The 15807-nt window shown below is 37.2% G+C and overlaps 1 protein-coding gene across 6 annotated transcripts in view; it reads left to right on the top strand.

Moving 5' to 3' along the window:
- The window catches only part of PLAG1 (PLAG1 zinc finger), a 52399-nt gene extending 37482 nt beyond the window's left edge, over window positions 1-14917 (top strand). For 3 of the 6 annotated variants that reach the window (XM_034668085.1, XM_034668086.1, XM_034668087.1), the window contains 3 exons: window positions 3472-3570; window positions 6093-6451; window positions 6973-14917. In XM_034668085.1, coding sequence (XP_034523976.1) covers window positions 6210-6451; window positions 6973-8230 — 1500 coding nt within the window. In that variant the 5' untranslated portion in view covers window positions 3472-3570; window positions 6093-6209 and the 3' untranslated portion in view covers window positions 8231-14917. The remainder of the gene's footprint in view (window positions 1-3471; window positions 3571-6092; window positions 6452-6972) is intronic. The other 3 variants (XM_034668088.1, XM_034668091.1, XM_034668090.1) reach the window with 2 other exon arrangements.
- The last annotated feature ends 890 nt before the right edge of the window (window positions 14918-15807 follow it).

The raw sequence follows: 15807 nt of genomic DNA, 5'->3' as shown, positions 1-15807 counted from the left end.
TGATGCTGGAAAGCACTTGTCCTTCTTTAATTATTTTCATTCATTCGTACAAAAAAATCTTTCCTTTTATGGGAAACAGCAGTGAATAAATAAAAGTGACACAGCTCCTACCTCAATGCTGCCTACAGTCTATTTTTAATAGTCTTGCAAGATATACTTCTCCTTTTATTATCCCTTAATAAGGGATTTTACAGACCTACAGAAATTGAATGCTGTAAAAATTTCCACATAACATTCATGATCAAAAAAATGTGCTAACTCTGCCTTTGCCCTTACTTCAGTACTGGTCCGCAGTTTTGTTATCTTGTTAATTTCTTTCACATTATTCGAAGCTCTGTTGTGTTTTGTACATGTGAATTAAAGTACTAACTATTGGTAAGTTTCCTTTTGTAAGCTACCTATTTATATGAAAAACATGATTTAAGCAAATGTTTTTCTGCATTGTTTACTCATGGTGTTTTATGATTAGCATATGGGAGCATAAATGAAGCGTTGATTATCGATGGCATTTGCCTTTAATCATCAAAGTGTATGTTTGACTTTTAACTCAAATATGAAAGAATTATTGATGCAGGTAAGTGTTGTAAAAATTCACAGCTGTTAGACAAATGACAATCAGAGCTGTGGAATTGCAAGTATAGAAACAGTTTCCAATACAGGGCTGTTCTTATGCCGGCATCCTCATAGGAATTTGTTTTAGTAGACCCTCTGATGTATGATTCATTTTTGCTTGTTATGTTTCTGTGTGAGTCACTGGTTAGAATGTAAAACATAGGACGATGAACATGTGTGTGTGCACGCACACACAGTGTTCCGTTTACGTACTGTTTTTATGTATGCAAAGTTGCCCTAGAACGTAAATGTGTGTTCTCGTACCAGCAAAAACTGGAAGGGCATCCTGAAGTGTTATTTTCTCAGGGCGTGTTGAAATGGCTGTTATGGGTATATTGCTTCACAATTCTTAAATCAAGGCAAAGAAGAATTTTAATCCTTTGAAAAGCAAAATAACTGCTCTTTGACACATTAAAAAAGAAAGATAGGAGTACACATTTTGTTGTAGACTTTTCAGAATTGTAGTTAACAATACTTTTTAAAAGTCTGTCTTATTTTTGAAAAAAAAGACCACAGATAATTTCAGTTGACATTTTAGTTAGGATTACATAAATGCAAACGGTATATTTTTCAATGTTTATTTTATCAAGCCAAATAATAATGAACTCTAACTGGCTCCTGGTTTCCTTTGTTTGGGGAAATAATTAGCAGCCCTTTGAAATTATTGGGTCATTCATAAGAACTCAAAATAGTTAGATTGAAGTTAGGGAAATTAACTGTGACTTTGGAATTATGTTTTGTGATAAAATGAATGAAAATGATGGCTTTATTTATTATTTTATTTCAGGCTAAAATATGTAATAGGTAATTTGTAGATTATAGTAATATTTCACATCAATATCGAAATTTTAAACTATATTGAAATACTTCAACTCTAAAGTTTTTATTATAAGTGCCATTGAAGAGTAAGCATCAATGAAATTTTTATGAATGTATTTGAGGTATAATAAAATTTATATCAGTCAGGAAAAATACAAAAATTTATTGTTTACTAGTCAACTTTTACATTTTCTACCCAAGTCACTGTCCACTCAGATACGTATGCTAGTTGTTATTTTAACTGTTATGTAAATTACTTAAAATTTACTTTGCAAACTGCCTTTATTAAAAGAAGTGAAGTCTTAACATTTGTTTCCTTTTGGGGATCATATTGGCAGCTCTGATAGAGAAAATAGGCACTATTCCCTGTTCTAGTTTTTTAAATGTAATGATGGGATTTATCCACGTGCATATTGGTTTGTCAACCTACGCTTCTCCTAGAATGCAGCCATATAAGAGTGAAAAAGGAATTTTAAGGTTTATGCCCCTTCTTGACCACATACATGCTGTCAGCATATTCAGCTTCTGTGAGCCTCTCACCTTAAAATGGCAGTGATGATAAGTGCATCCACCTCTCGGGTCCATTGAATTTTCCAGGGAGGTCATAGAGATGAAAACACTCTACACTTGCAAGGTATTTATATTATTAAATAACACAATACACAAAACAGGCTTCCCTGTTCTTAACTACCCTACCAAACCTCAGTATGTGCCCTGGGCAAGTAAGTATTTACAAAGTTAATTTTATTATTTTGCAATTTTGATGTGCGGAATTCAGTTCTTCCATTTATGCATGTCCTGTGCTTTACAAAAGAATGGAGCTTTTGCTTTAACTGTTTAAATATCTTTTATTAGTCTGAATTTTTATTTTTCTTTTTTTAAAACTATGAGAATAATGCTTTCAAATATACCTTTATTATTTTTGTAATGATGCTTGAATGTTCTCTAGCAAATATATTTACACATCAAATTCTTAAAAGTATGTGAAAATTTTATATCAGGAGAATTTAATTAGATTTGTGTTTGGAACGTTACATAAAATTGTTTCCATTTAGCTTGTCCTTGGTGAATCCTTTTATTATTGTATTTTAACAATTTGATTTACGTTATCCCCCTCATGTTCTTACAATCATGATTTCTGAACGTTCATCTTTAAAATATTCAGAGCTTATTAATTTCTTTGTGCCCTGTAGTCTCTACAATAGATAATCCTAGTTGTTTTTTCTGACTTTTGACCATTCTTTCCACGTTTACTTGTACAATCAAGAATTGTTAACAGATTTTTTCTCTATGCATGTTCTTAGTTTATTGGAGATCATGCCAGTAGGCATTTTTTACAGATATTTTAAGATTTTTCTTTTAAAACCCGATTCTTTTAAACCCAATGATGCTTTTTTCGTGATACCTCTGCAGCAAACCCCTATATAACTTCCCTTGCATGCTTTTGAAATCGAAAGAGCACAGAGTTATTGCTACGTTTAGCAATCCTTGCAGCTTTCTGAGAAATAAATCGGCAGGTGTTGCAGGTGACAAAAGTGCAGCTCAGAGAGGCCCGCCTTGCACAAGTGTGTGTGCGCTGTGGGCAGATGAGGTGATTTCTTCCAGAGGCTGCTCTTCTTTGGTGAGGTTCCAGATGCACTGAGTTTGTCTCTTCCATAATATTATTAAGCTTAATGAAATTTTGATCAGTTTGGTCTACGGGTAGTAACCCTAATATCCATTCCTCTCAGTAGGCAAGTTAGATTTAAAAAAAAATTAAAAATTGAATTTGGGAAAGAAGTGGGGAGTCATTCAGCATCACAAAATGCCATTTATATAGGTAATACTACTTTACTTTTCGTTTCTGCCTTTATTTGGTCATGTAAGTGTGCTTAGAACTAATAAAAATTTGCAACTGGTGAAAATTAATGCATGACTCGTCAGCAGAGTATGGAATGTAAGCATGTGCCATGAAATTGCAATTCTTTTATCCTTTATTTTCCATCATTTACGTACTGATTCCATTTAGAGTATAGTCCATTCTTATTTTTTGTTTCACAGATTGGCCAAAATGGGAAGGACTGGATTCCGCTCTCTTCCACGAAGAGTCAATGGGACTGGCTAAGATCAAGGTCTGAGGCTTTTTCCATCTGTCATCAGGTATGCATTGAACAAGAATCACTACAGTTCTGTGCATGTATCTTTAAAGTATTTAATAACGCATATTATGAATGTGGACTTTTATTCAATGTTGAGCTCACAACCTTATATTATCCTATAGTTTTAAATGCACCTATAACTAATTTGAGTTTTGTAATATATTGAGATGAAAAGATATTATTAGCCATGAAAAAATTTCAGCTGGTCTTAGAAAAGTGTAATATTTGAAGTCTGTTGTTCTTCATTGCTCAGTATGTACATCCAAAGATAACAGAATTCACTTGTTAACTCCATATTGAGTATCACCAAATTTAATATAATCAAATATTTATGTATTGTTTCATGGTGTACTTTCAATACTTTTTATTCATTGACTTAGAAGTTATCATTTTTTTTCTCGACTGGAATGCTCTGCCCCTTATGGTTGGAACTCTTAACACAACAATGACAGATATGACCAGTTTTTGAAATAGTTTCAGATACTAGTTATATACAGGGACTTAGATACTTTACATTCCGTGTTGATTTTTCAGTTGACAGATTTATCAACTTGTTTCCCACAGTGCTCTAAATAGGTGCATAAAAGCCTCATGTTAGGAAATCAAAGAGTCAGAATTACTGTGTTTTTTTCCTGCCTTGGCAAAGTGCTTTCTACCAATTTACAGTGTCACTGCCGGTCACAGCAGAATAGCTGTGTAGATAGTTTGTGGACCTAGAGAAGCTGTCTCTTGAATGAGAATAAAACAGGGAAAGAACAAGTCCCTGACATTCAGGAAATCTCAAACCAGGGGAGCATATTGTGTTAGCATATTAGTGATGTCAGTTGTGTTAACTATATTAACATCACTTTCCAACTGCAGGGGAGATTTAGACAATTTGCACAGCTTGAAGGGAAGGCCTTGTCTGTATCTACCTACTGATGAAGAAAGGGTACACAAAGCAGACATGGGCCTTACATTTTAATCAAGTGAGCGGATAACTGCCCTATTTTGCCTGTTTAATGACAGCCTCTACATTAAAACACAGTGGGATCTACTGTAATATACACGTAGTCTTAGAGAAATTAGGTTAAATTTAGAGCCCCTGCAAAAGTGTAACTGGAATCTGCAGGACTCAGTAGGACATATCTAGCTCATAAAGGCAAACTAGGGTCAGTCTGATGCTAAAACAAGGGCTGTAAAGAAACTGGTTTTTGTTTGTGTCTAAATACATAATAGGATGAAAAATCCAATCGAGTAGTGTTTGATTAATAGTCATTTAGCCATGTGCAGTTTTCACTTCAAAAAGCAGATCTTTTTAAAGAGAGGCTGTAGGTCTCCTCATTTCTGTGTCTCTTAAAAGTACATTGCCAGACTGGCAGTCATAAAACTCGAGTCCCTTTAACTCTTTTATATCAGGTGGATCTTCGGGGACTTGTTTTTTTACTCTGAGAAATACAGTTGATAATATTTACTGTCTCTTGTCCATGAATTTTCAAAGTTTCCAATCAATTTAAAAATTTTTGTTTAACTAGACATACTCTTTGCCGTATGATCTGTACATGTCATTCTTCCTCACAGCACCCATATTGAATTGAAACTGATACACCTTTTACCTGAAACACCTCCATAATGATGTGTCCTTGCACAGGTGTTGTGCTCCAAGCCAAAAGTCGCACTGGTGTACCACACATGGGTTTCAGGTGTGCCCAAGACTGATCCCCTCAGCTCTTGGGGAGGCTGAGGACTCTGGCTCATCCACTAACCTCAGTGTGCCCAATGAGAGTCATTTTCTGTGGTGTGAGAAAAGGTGAGGGAACTTACCTGGACCAAATCTTTTTCCCCCCAAATGATAAGGAGCCATGATCCTCACCTCAAATAACTTCACAGGGTGTTACCATTTCAAGAATGTGTATTTGTTACAAAGAGAAGTCATTTCCACTCTTGACTCGGAAATCCCTCTGCGTGTGATGACACTGGTACCGAGAGCAAATTTCCACTCTGGGTGGTGCCTTCAACTCTTTCAGGCCCCCCGTGTGTGCATTAAGCACTTCTTCCATTAACTAAATGGTTCACAGGGTGCCTAAAAGAGTTTCCAGTCACTTACCTGCATTTCTCTATAACACAGAGTCTGACTTGAGTCTGACTTACACAACTTAAGATGCTTTTCGACCTTAAAATATTTGCAGAAACATTTTTCTGTTCTTAGTCAGATTTCTGTTGTCTAATCCCTTGTCAAAATTGAAGCTTCATAATGCCACTTTGAGTGTCATGTTTTGACGCTTCCTGAGAGTTCCTGAAATCACTACTGCTTTCCCTACATACGACATTTGTCAGGTGGAGTTTCTGGGGGTGTGTGAACTGTTCATTCTGAGCAATGCATTAATATGTATTTTGGCAAATGTAAAGAAACCTACAGATATTACATTAGACCAGCTGAATCCATTTTATGGTTTCTTTTTGAATTCAAAAGCATCACATAACAAATAAAAATTTTTAAAAAAATTTAGTTACAAACTAGTTGTTTCTTATTTTTTTTTCCAGTCCCTTTTTGCTTTCTTTTACGACCACATGAAACTTGAGAAGCCACCTAAAGCTAAATCATTTAGTGGAGTTGGGCAGTTCCCAAGTGTCCAACAAGAAGGCCTGCTTTAGGCTGCGATGGCCACTGTCATTCCTGGTGATTTGTCAGAAGTAAGAGATACCCAGAAAGTCCCTTCAGGGAAACGTAAGCGTGGTGAAACCAAACCAAGAAAAAACTTTCCTTGCCAACTGTGTGACAAGGCCTTTAACAGTGTTGAGAAATTAAAGGTTCACTCCTACTCTCACACAGGAGAGAGGCCCTACAAGTGCATACAACAAGACTGCACCAAGGCCTTTGTTTCTAAGTACAAATTACAAAGGTATTAAACTCTATTTGTCTTTCAGCTTATATTTTCTATTATGTTGGCCATGTGAAGCCGTTGTAAACGTATATTTATTTGTATACACATTCTTGAGCTGCTTTGCAGAGAGGAAATGTTAACGTAGATTAGACGTTGGCTAGCTTTAGTATTCTAAGTCACATACTTTGATGTGTTAGTATCTTTGGATTTTTTTTAAATGCAATGCTTAATGAGAGTAGAATTTCCATTTGTACAAAGAGATTACAAAGAGAGGGTATGGACGTTTACGTGAGTATATTCAGTCTCGCTCATTGGCTTTTGTAGTAATAGCTACGAACCAGCGAATCCTGAAGTGGCAACTTCAGCGGCTCGAGTTCTGCAGTGTTTAGGGGTGTTGACTGTCCTTGTAGCGCATGTTAAGTTAAAGCGTGTCCAGTAGCAGGGAGCCTCTGTTTTAGCATAGCAGTTTAGTTTCCATTTGAAAAGTGACTCCATGCCACTTGTGTCGTGATACTGACAGAATATGTCTGTGTTTCAAGGCACATGGCTACTCATTCTCCTGAGAAAACCCACAAGTGTAATTATTGTGAGAAAATGTTTCACCGGAAAGATCACCTGAAGAATCACCTCCATACGCATGACCCCAACAAAGAGACGTTTAAGTGTGAAGAGTGTGGCAAGAACTACAACACCAAGCTCGGGTTCAAGCGTCACCTGGCCTTGCATGCCGCTACGAGCGGCGACCTCACCTGCAAGGTCTGTCTGCAGACTTTCGAGAGCACGGGAGTGCTGCTGGAGCACCTTAAGTCGCACGCCGGCAAGTCGTCTGGCGGGGTGAAAGAGAAAAAGCACCAGTGCGAGCACTGCGATCGCCGCTTCTACACCCGGAAGGACGTCCGGAGACACATGGTGGTGCACACGGGAAGGAAGGACTTCCTCTGTCAGTACTGTGCACAGAGATTTGGGCGGAAGGATCACCTGACTCGACACATGAAGAAGAGTCACAATCAAGAACTTCTGAAGGTCAAAACAGAACCGGTGGACTTTCTGGATCCGTTCACCTGCAATGTTTCTGTGCCTATAAAAGATGAGCTCCTTCCGGTGATGTCCTTACCTTCCAGCGAACTGTTGTCAAAGCCATTCACAAACACTCTGCAGTTAAACCTCTATAACACTCCGTTTCAGTCCATGCAGAGCTCGGGACCTGCCCACCAAATGATCACAACTTTACCTTTGGGAATGACGTGCCCGATAGATATGGATGCTGTCCATCCTTCTCACCACCTTTCTTTCAAATACCCATTCAGTTCTACCTCATACGCCATTTCTATTCCTGAAAAAGAACAGCCACTAAAGGGGGAGATTGAGAGTTATCTGATGGAGCTGCAAGGTGGCGTGCCCTCCTCATCCCAAGATTCCCAGGCATCATCATCTAAACTAGGGTTGGATCCTCCGGTCGGGTCCCTCGATGATGGTGCAGGGGACCTCTCCCTGTCAAAAAGCTCTATTTCTATCAGTGACCCCCTAAACACACCCGCCTTGGATTTTTCCCAGTTGTTTAATTTCATACCCCTCAATGGCCCTCCCTATAATCCTATCTCAGTGGGGAGCCTTGGAATGAGCTATTCCCAAGAAGAAGCACATTCTTCTGTGTCTCAGCTGCCCCCCCAGACACAGGATCTTCAGGATCCTGCAAACGCTCTAGGTCTCGGTTCCCTGCACTCCCTGTCAGCAGCGTTCACCAGTAGCTTCAGCACGAGCACCACACTGCCACGTTTCCATCAAGCTTTTCAGTAGGAGTCCAAGACGTGGATTCATTACAGAAATCTATGTGTAGCCCTGCCTTAGATGACCATTTTTATTTTAGTGCCTACTTTAAAACAGCATAAAAACTTCTGCTTTTGTACAGTATCAATTTTCGTTAAGCCAGTATGAAATAGAACCAAGCTTTATAAATGAGCTTTGGAACCATTTGCGTTCAGTTATGTTTACCTGGGTATTTTGTCCACACTCACTGCCAATTGTCGTATTTTAAGATGATTTTTCCTCTAGGAAAGCCATTATTAGCAGTAAAGTCTTACGAGTTCCACATTCAAATTGTTTCGAGATCTTAAAATTATCAGTTCTGTCCAATACCAGTGGCTCTACCTTTTGACATTTGGCTCATTAAAAATGATTTTTGCAATAGAATGTACATTTTCTAAAATGTATATGAATAACTTGAGAGTTTTTAAATTTTTACTAGTCTCTAAATGGATTCATAAGCAAATGTTTTCAGATGAATTCAGAATCCACTTTGGGGAGGTAATAGATGTTTCTTAGATGCACCGTAATTTCAGGTCAGTATATTTTGAAGACTTTGCTATTGTCTGGCTCAAATATTTGCCGTCTATATTATGCACACATAAGGAAAACAAAACCTAACTACAAAGCACCAGTATTTATAGCAAAAAGAGACTCCTGATGAGGTGACACGGCATTCCATGTTACTCAGTAGTTGGCCTTAAACTAGTACGCAGGACATTTTTCCATGTTGCAAAGTTGCTCTCTTTCCAGTTTAATAGTACTCATCGTGTTACGGCATCAGAGTCTTCACAGTCAGTGTATGCCTAGATCTCTTTAATCTTTCCCACCTTTCATGGCCAAAGGGTGGGTCAAGTGCAGCCAGCAATTCTGTTTTAATTGTCAGCCCCCAGTTAGTCCAGAATCGAGAGCCATTGTGGAACGGCAGATGTTAGGGGTGTTTATCCCTGAGTGGACTGTCTCTTCTTCTGTGGCGTGTTAGTCTCCTAAAAAGAAAGTTAGATGTGAAGCACTTGGTTCAGCTTGGGGCACTTGTCTAGGGATCCTGTTCCTTGTTGCCAGGGTTGGAAACTAGACTCATTAGGAGTAAAGGAAAAGCATATCGCTCACATCACTTCTTGCTGAATTTAATACAGTTTTCTTTCCCATAAGAACCAAAAGCAGAAAACAAAACAGCCCTACCCCCATGCTATCTTTCTTATTCAGTGTTGATTTATCTTTCCTTGCTATTTTCGGATGGAGACTTTAAAATTAAATGCATTAGAAAACTATTTGAGGAATGACCACAAAGTTTTAAGCAACTGAAAATATATACAGTAAAACCCCACTTTTACACGTCTCTGGGAAATTGGGGGAGAGTTGCAGATCAGTTGAATTTGTAGAGGGGGAAAAACTAAAGCAAAACAAGCACTATCTTAGTTAATGTGAAAGTAACAGTCAAGAATATTGTGTTCACTAAATAAAATAGTTTTTGTGGGCTTTCCTCATATTAGACAACCACCATAACTGTTTTGAAGGTCCAATTATACTTTTCTAAATATTGGTTGGGGCATCAGCCTACAAAGCATATCTATTAAGCACTTGTTAACACCTTATTTTGGGACCCTGTCTGTTGGGGTGGGTATGAAGGGGAAGGTTTATAGAAGAGTATATATCTCTTAAAAAAAAAATATTTCTGAGCACTCATTAGCCCTATACGGAAGCTTTTTTCATTTATAGGGCCAATTATCACTGCAGATTGCGATGTTTACCAAGAATTTCTAAAAATGAGTGCAGATTACTGAATATAGTACATTATTTAAAATATTTGGGAGTAGTATAATTTGTGGAGAAATGTAAATTGTAATAATGTAAATGGGGGTTTCACTATATATATTATACACACGTACACACACACACACGTATCGCACTTCATAGAATCAGAGTTGCTCTCTTAAGGGAGCTTTGGCTCCTGATATTTTATCATGCTCCTATTTTTTTTTTAATTCTAGGAGCAGTAGTTTTTATACTTATGTATTTAAATTTTATTATAAAAAATTACATTTTATAAAAAAAAAGTGTGTTCCAAAGGCATTAAAATTATATATGTTTTAATAAGGAAATACATTTAAAATTTTTCAAACTGCTCCTAAGCTTTTGATTAGGAGAATATTTGCTCTGAAAGTAGGCTTTTAGCTCTGCTTTATTACTGCTTCCTTTAGTTTCTATGAAACAGATTGCTTACTTAAATCTTTAGTTGAATGATTAGTGTTCAATATTGCTTTAATCACCATTTAAAAAAAAGGAAAAAGAAATTGGTGACAGAGCACAAATAAATAGAAAACCTATTTTTACGTAGAAGTCACAAATACAAGTGTGGAAGCACTACTTTACTTTGTCTAAAATTTGCTTAAGGAGAAGTCAAATTAATGACCTGAGACGTTGGCCTTAGCAGGCTGTATTTCACCTCTAATAAACAATTAAAAAGGGAGTACCAGGATTTATTCAATAAAGCATTTTGGAAATGGGGAATGGCGCCATATATGTATGTATATTTTTAGCCTTATTCTCACCCTGCATGGAATTCAGACACGTGGAGGCACATCTTTCAGGGCACCAGGGTTAAAATCTAGAGTCTTAATTTTCATGTGAACACCTCTTTGCCTGTTGCCACCTCATAGACTTGAAATAACACTTACAAGGAAGAGGGAATTCAGCTCATGTGTTTTTCAAATTGACTCTACTGGTCACTAAACCCTTTTCAAGAGAATTTCTGTTAAACATGAGGCAGACTCATTTAATTGCACAATGGTCTAACAAGGATGTAACCCAGAACTGGCTCGTTTTTTCTAGAAAAAAAATTGACATTTTTTTTTTACGTTAACTGGATGTGATTAAAAATAATTATTGCCAATGCTGTTTCTATTCTCCCCGTGGCCAGAATCATCATCCTTGAAATTTCTAGTAGTGCCTTTGCTTGGTTTAAAAAAAAAATGGGATTATCATTAAGTAAAAATATTTCAGTTTAGAATTTGGACCTCAGACAAGATATTGAACCTCATTCAGTTTGAACTTCCACATGTGTGTACAAATTTAATCACCAGACACAAAAGCATGAGTGTGGAAGGGTCTCGGCACTGTAAGCAATATTATCCACTGATGTATGCAAATATCTTTATAGTTATTGGTCACTGTTAAATTTCGCATTTTAAAATCGTACTACCAAGTGCAGTTTTCAAAAACTTCAGTTGTCCTGGCTGATCACACACCACTCTTTGTGCAGCTTTTTAATTTCACTTAGTGTTTCTCCCAAGCTATGTATTTTGCCTATTTGTTACTTGTGCTTTATTATTCTTAGTCATTTGTGGAAGATAGTGATATATTGTGTTAATTTGGACAGTAGCGGTTTTTAAAAACCATATACTGACTGAAACATGAGCCAGAGCTGATTGCTTTATTAAGCTAATAATGAATGTTAAAGAGTACATATTTCAGGATCGTTCATCTAGTAAGCAATACACATATATAGGCCAATATTTTTTTAAAAAATAGAGCTTGGTCAACCTCTATACTACACATATTACAAGATATAGCACTTTCAAAACGAATCTAAACCTTTACAGAAACTTTCTTATAGGTTATGCCTTTTATTTTAAGACTTATTATAATTTGTTTCAAGTGCCATTAGATGATATATATGTAGGCCTTTGATATATAATGCTTTGTGTTCAAAAATGGTAGATGGTATTTTAAACAGGTACATTTTTACAGTGTTTTCTTATCAATTTGCTATATTGCACAGAATCAGTGTGTGTCTTTTCATAAGGTTTTACAATGGTTTATTTTTTTACAAGGTTTACGTGTTTCAAAACACACTGTCTTCCCAGTATGTAAATTAAAAAATACCAGTTCGCCCAAGTTGCTTCTAGCCTACTGAGATCCATGTGACATTGGAGGAGGTCCTTTAAATGTCGACTGTTCTTCATTAGCAATAGCGGACTGTTATCTCTGACATATAGTGCCTAAGTTGACTTTATGTCTTACTTTTCTCACACTGTGTCAGCAGCCGTGTCTACAACACAGTCCGTCGTGATTCCATAGATCCCCAGGAGTCGCCTGATGTAGTTTTGTGCTAGAAACCCATACAGAGCGCCTTTTGGATTACATGAAACAAACTGATACCACCTACACTGGTAAAGGCACACTGAGATCATCACCCTTGGCCCTTCTCCGTTACCAGCCCTTTGAGGATGGAAAGGCAGTGTCTTTTGATAAGTTTATCTAGCTCTAGAAATGACAGAACTATTGCTAATGTATAAAACACTTCCTTGTATAAGCTTCAGTGGTACAGATGAACCAGAATGAATGTTTATCTTCTCAGAAACACTCCTTCAATATTATGTTGGATCATGCTGCTAATGTAACTTGGGATACAACTCTTCATGGTGCTACAAACGTCGCTGTCTCGTTCAGTCATATTTTTTTAGCCATAGGAAAAAAAGGACTCCATTAGGCGTAAAGGTGTACAATATATTTTTATACTGTGACTTGATCTGTCATTAACAGACTTTTACACCACCCACCACAATGTATTCACGTGCACTTGCAAAAGGAAATCTTGGACGTGCAAATGTTATCAGAACAAACCCAGCTTTTGTCCACAAGGTGACTATAACTTAGAATGAAACGTGGGCTTTATAATATGGTGTGGAGTGAAGAACATGCAGTATGTTACTAACAGCCCTTTGAATTGAACAAAAACTGGGAATCCATTAGGAAATGGATTGCATCACGCCTGAACATAAGCTGGACTGCTGAAATTGTATTTTTAGCAGACGGAAAAGTGTTTGGACTAGTACTCTAAAAATGTTCTAATGATAAAGTTTTGAGTCAAAATAGAAAAGAAAAATCTGCATTCCAGGCCGAATTTTGTATATTTTTATTGCATTTAAAATCGCTATTCTGTGATATTGGAAAATCCAGTGGCTTATCCTGTATATCATGTACTTAAAATGTATTCACAAACTACTGTTGTATTTGTATAAAATATAGACAAAGATCGTATTTTGTGTGTGTATAAGCTCTGTAAGATAGCACTCACATTATGAGGCTGCAGTGATACAACATTTTAATCACCCACATCCAAAGAGGCAGGCTATTTATTGTCCAGTTACCCGGATATAAAATATTACTTTGCTGCTAATGAAACAATAGTACTGCAGCTTCTTGTGGCCTCCAGTGTTACGTTTGCTGTAAGAAAAGATATGTGAACTCCACAAGCTATACGAATAAAATTATAGAATGGCTTTAGATAATGTAGATCTTCCGGAAATTTTAATAGATGATACACTTCTATTTGGTATAACTTTTTCTTTTCACTTTGAATTTTTAAATATTTTCTCATTGGGTAAATATACGATTCTAATAGCTGACTCGAGGACAATACTTTGTTGTTGAAACGAAATGTAAAGTTCCAGGGTTTCTTTTGTTTTGTTTTAAAACTTTTGTACCTTTAAAGGAAAGATAGAAACTGTAAATAAAAAAAAAAAGTTGAAAGATCCTGCATCAAAACTGTAATCCAGGTGAGCATCCAAAAAAGAATTCCAGAAAGGCCATTAGTATGTATAAATCAATAACGTCTCTTGTTCGTGTGAGAGAAGATTGGCATTAAGCATTCCTTTAACGCTTGCTGTCTGCCAGTACTGTGATCCTTTGAGAGGTTCCCTTTGGGCTCTTGGTCTAAAATTTTGCTGAAAACCCTCCCTTGACAGTTATCTGGACCAAAACACACACACCACTTCGTCCAAAACTCATCAGTGCAACAGCAATGCAGACAGCAACATTGTCTGAAGATTCAGTTAATAATCTGAGCAGGAATCAATTGTAGAAATCATGTTTTATGGATCTCCTAGCACCTCTTTCACGGTGATAGGAAAATTCCTTCTTTACCTTTGACTTTCCTGTTTTAAGGCTCTCCCACTTTGAGAGAGAGAAAGACTGAACAGCGATTTGTAGTGTCGGCAGTCCCTCTTCACCTGCTTACTTCCAGAAAATCGAAAAGCATGCCTTTGTGAATTCTTAACACTAAATACATTTTTATTTAAATTCATACGTATGAAATATTCCAAGGACTGCTTATCAAAACATGATGCTTAGTTACGATACTTTGAAAAAGAACGTTTGGGATTAATTCACTTAAAGTATAATCTCCCTTATGGAAAAGTAATTCGAAATGCAGTTTGTTTATTGCATCATAGACCCAACGGGGCTGAAAAACTTCATATGTGACCCTGTTAAATGAAAAAGTTCATACCAATGGCTTACCATGGAGGGGAGATGGAATTTCAAGTCTGGCTTTAGATCGCTTGAGTTTTCCTGTCACTTTTCCTTAATCAGACATTTCTTCAGCAAAAGGCATCACTTTGTGCTAAGTCCTAGGGGTATTTCCAAAGAAATCAGCTTTATAAAAAGAAGGTTGTTTTCTGATCAGGCATTCGTGTGACGATGGCCGCGTCATTGCAACTGCTGGAAAGCCTAAATATTGTATTGAACCATACTCAGTTACCCTTTTTTTGCAGATCAAAAATGGTCAAATACTGGCAGTTTCAGCCTAAAACTAAAACAAAACAAAACCCAGAATGTCTTGACTTCACCTGCATTCTATTCAACACAGAGGTCAATAATAAATTTTTCTACTCTGAAGATGTTTGGCTAGTTTGATGGTTAATTTTATGCGTCAACTTGGCTGGGCCGGGGTAGCCAGACTAGATGTTGCTGCGGAGGCATTTTTTTAGATGTGATTGATAATCAGTTGACTTTATGGGACGCCTGGGTGCCTCGGTCGGTTAAGTGTCCAACTCTTGGTTTCAGCTCAGGTCATGATCTCATGGGTCATGAGATCGAGCCTGGGTTGGGGCTCCAGGCTCAGCGGGGAGTCTGCTTGGAAATTCTCACCCTCTGCCCCTACCCCCACTCTCTCTTTCTCAAATAAATAAATAAATCTTTAAAACACTACCCTCCATAGTGTGGGTGGGCCTTATCCAATCAGTTGAAGGCCTTAAGAAGAAAAGACTGAGGTTCCCCAGCAAAGCGGAATTCTGCCCCCAGACTGTCTTTGGGCTCAGGCTGCAACATCAACTCTTCTCTGGATCTCAGCGTGCTGGCCTGCCCTGCAGATTTTGGATTTGGTCAACCTCCATGATTACCTGAGCCAATTTCTTAATATACACACACACATTTATATACTTATACACACATCCCATTGGTTTGGTTTCTCTGGAGAACCCTATTTAATACGACCAGTTTCAACTGTCATTCTTTAGTTGTGCTGGTCTTACCTTGAAAGAAATAGAAATATTTTCCTCTGATACACTGTTATGCCAGAAAACGTAAACTCCCAGGTTCTGACTGCTTTAAAAAAGAAACACACACACAAAAGAGCACAGTACTCAATGGAGATTGTGTCCATAAAGGAGTCCTCAGAATCTCCTTTTCTGTACCATTATTTTGGCTGCCATTGTTGCAGATGAAAAGGGTTTTCTACTAATGAGCAAGTTTTTAAAAAATGAGAACAGGCTAATCTTGCTTTACTC

This window comes from Ailuropoda melanoleuca, chromosome 9 (assembly GCF_002007445.2).
Source record: "Ailuropoda melanoleuca isolate Jingjing chromosome 9, ASM200744v2, whole genome shotgun sequence".
NCBI lineage: Eukaryota > Metazoa > Chordata > Mammalia > Carnivora > Ursidae > Ailuropoda > Ailuropoda melanoleuca.
Note: the sequence above shows the minus strand (reverse complement) of the source record. Positions and strands in the feature narration are given on the sequence as shown.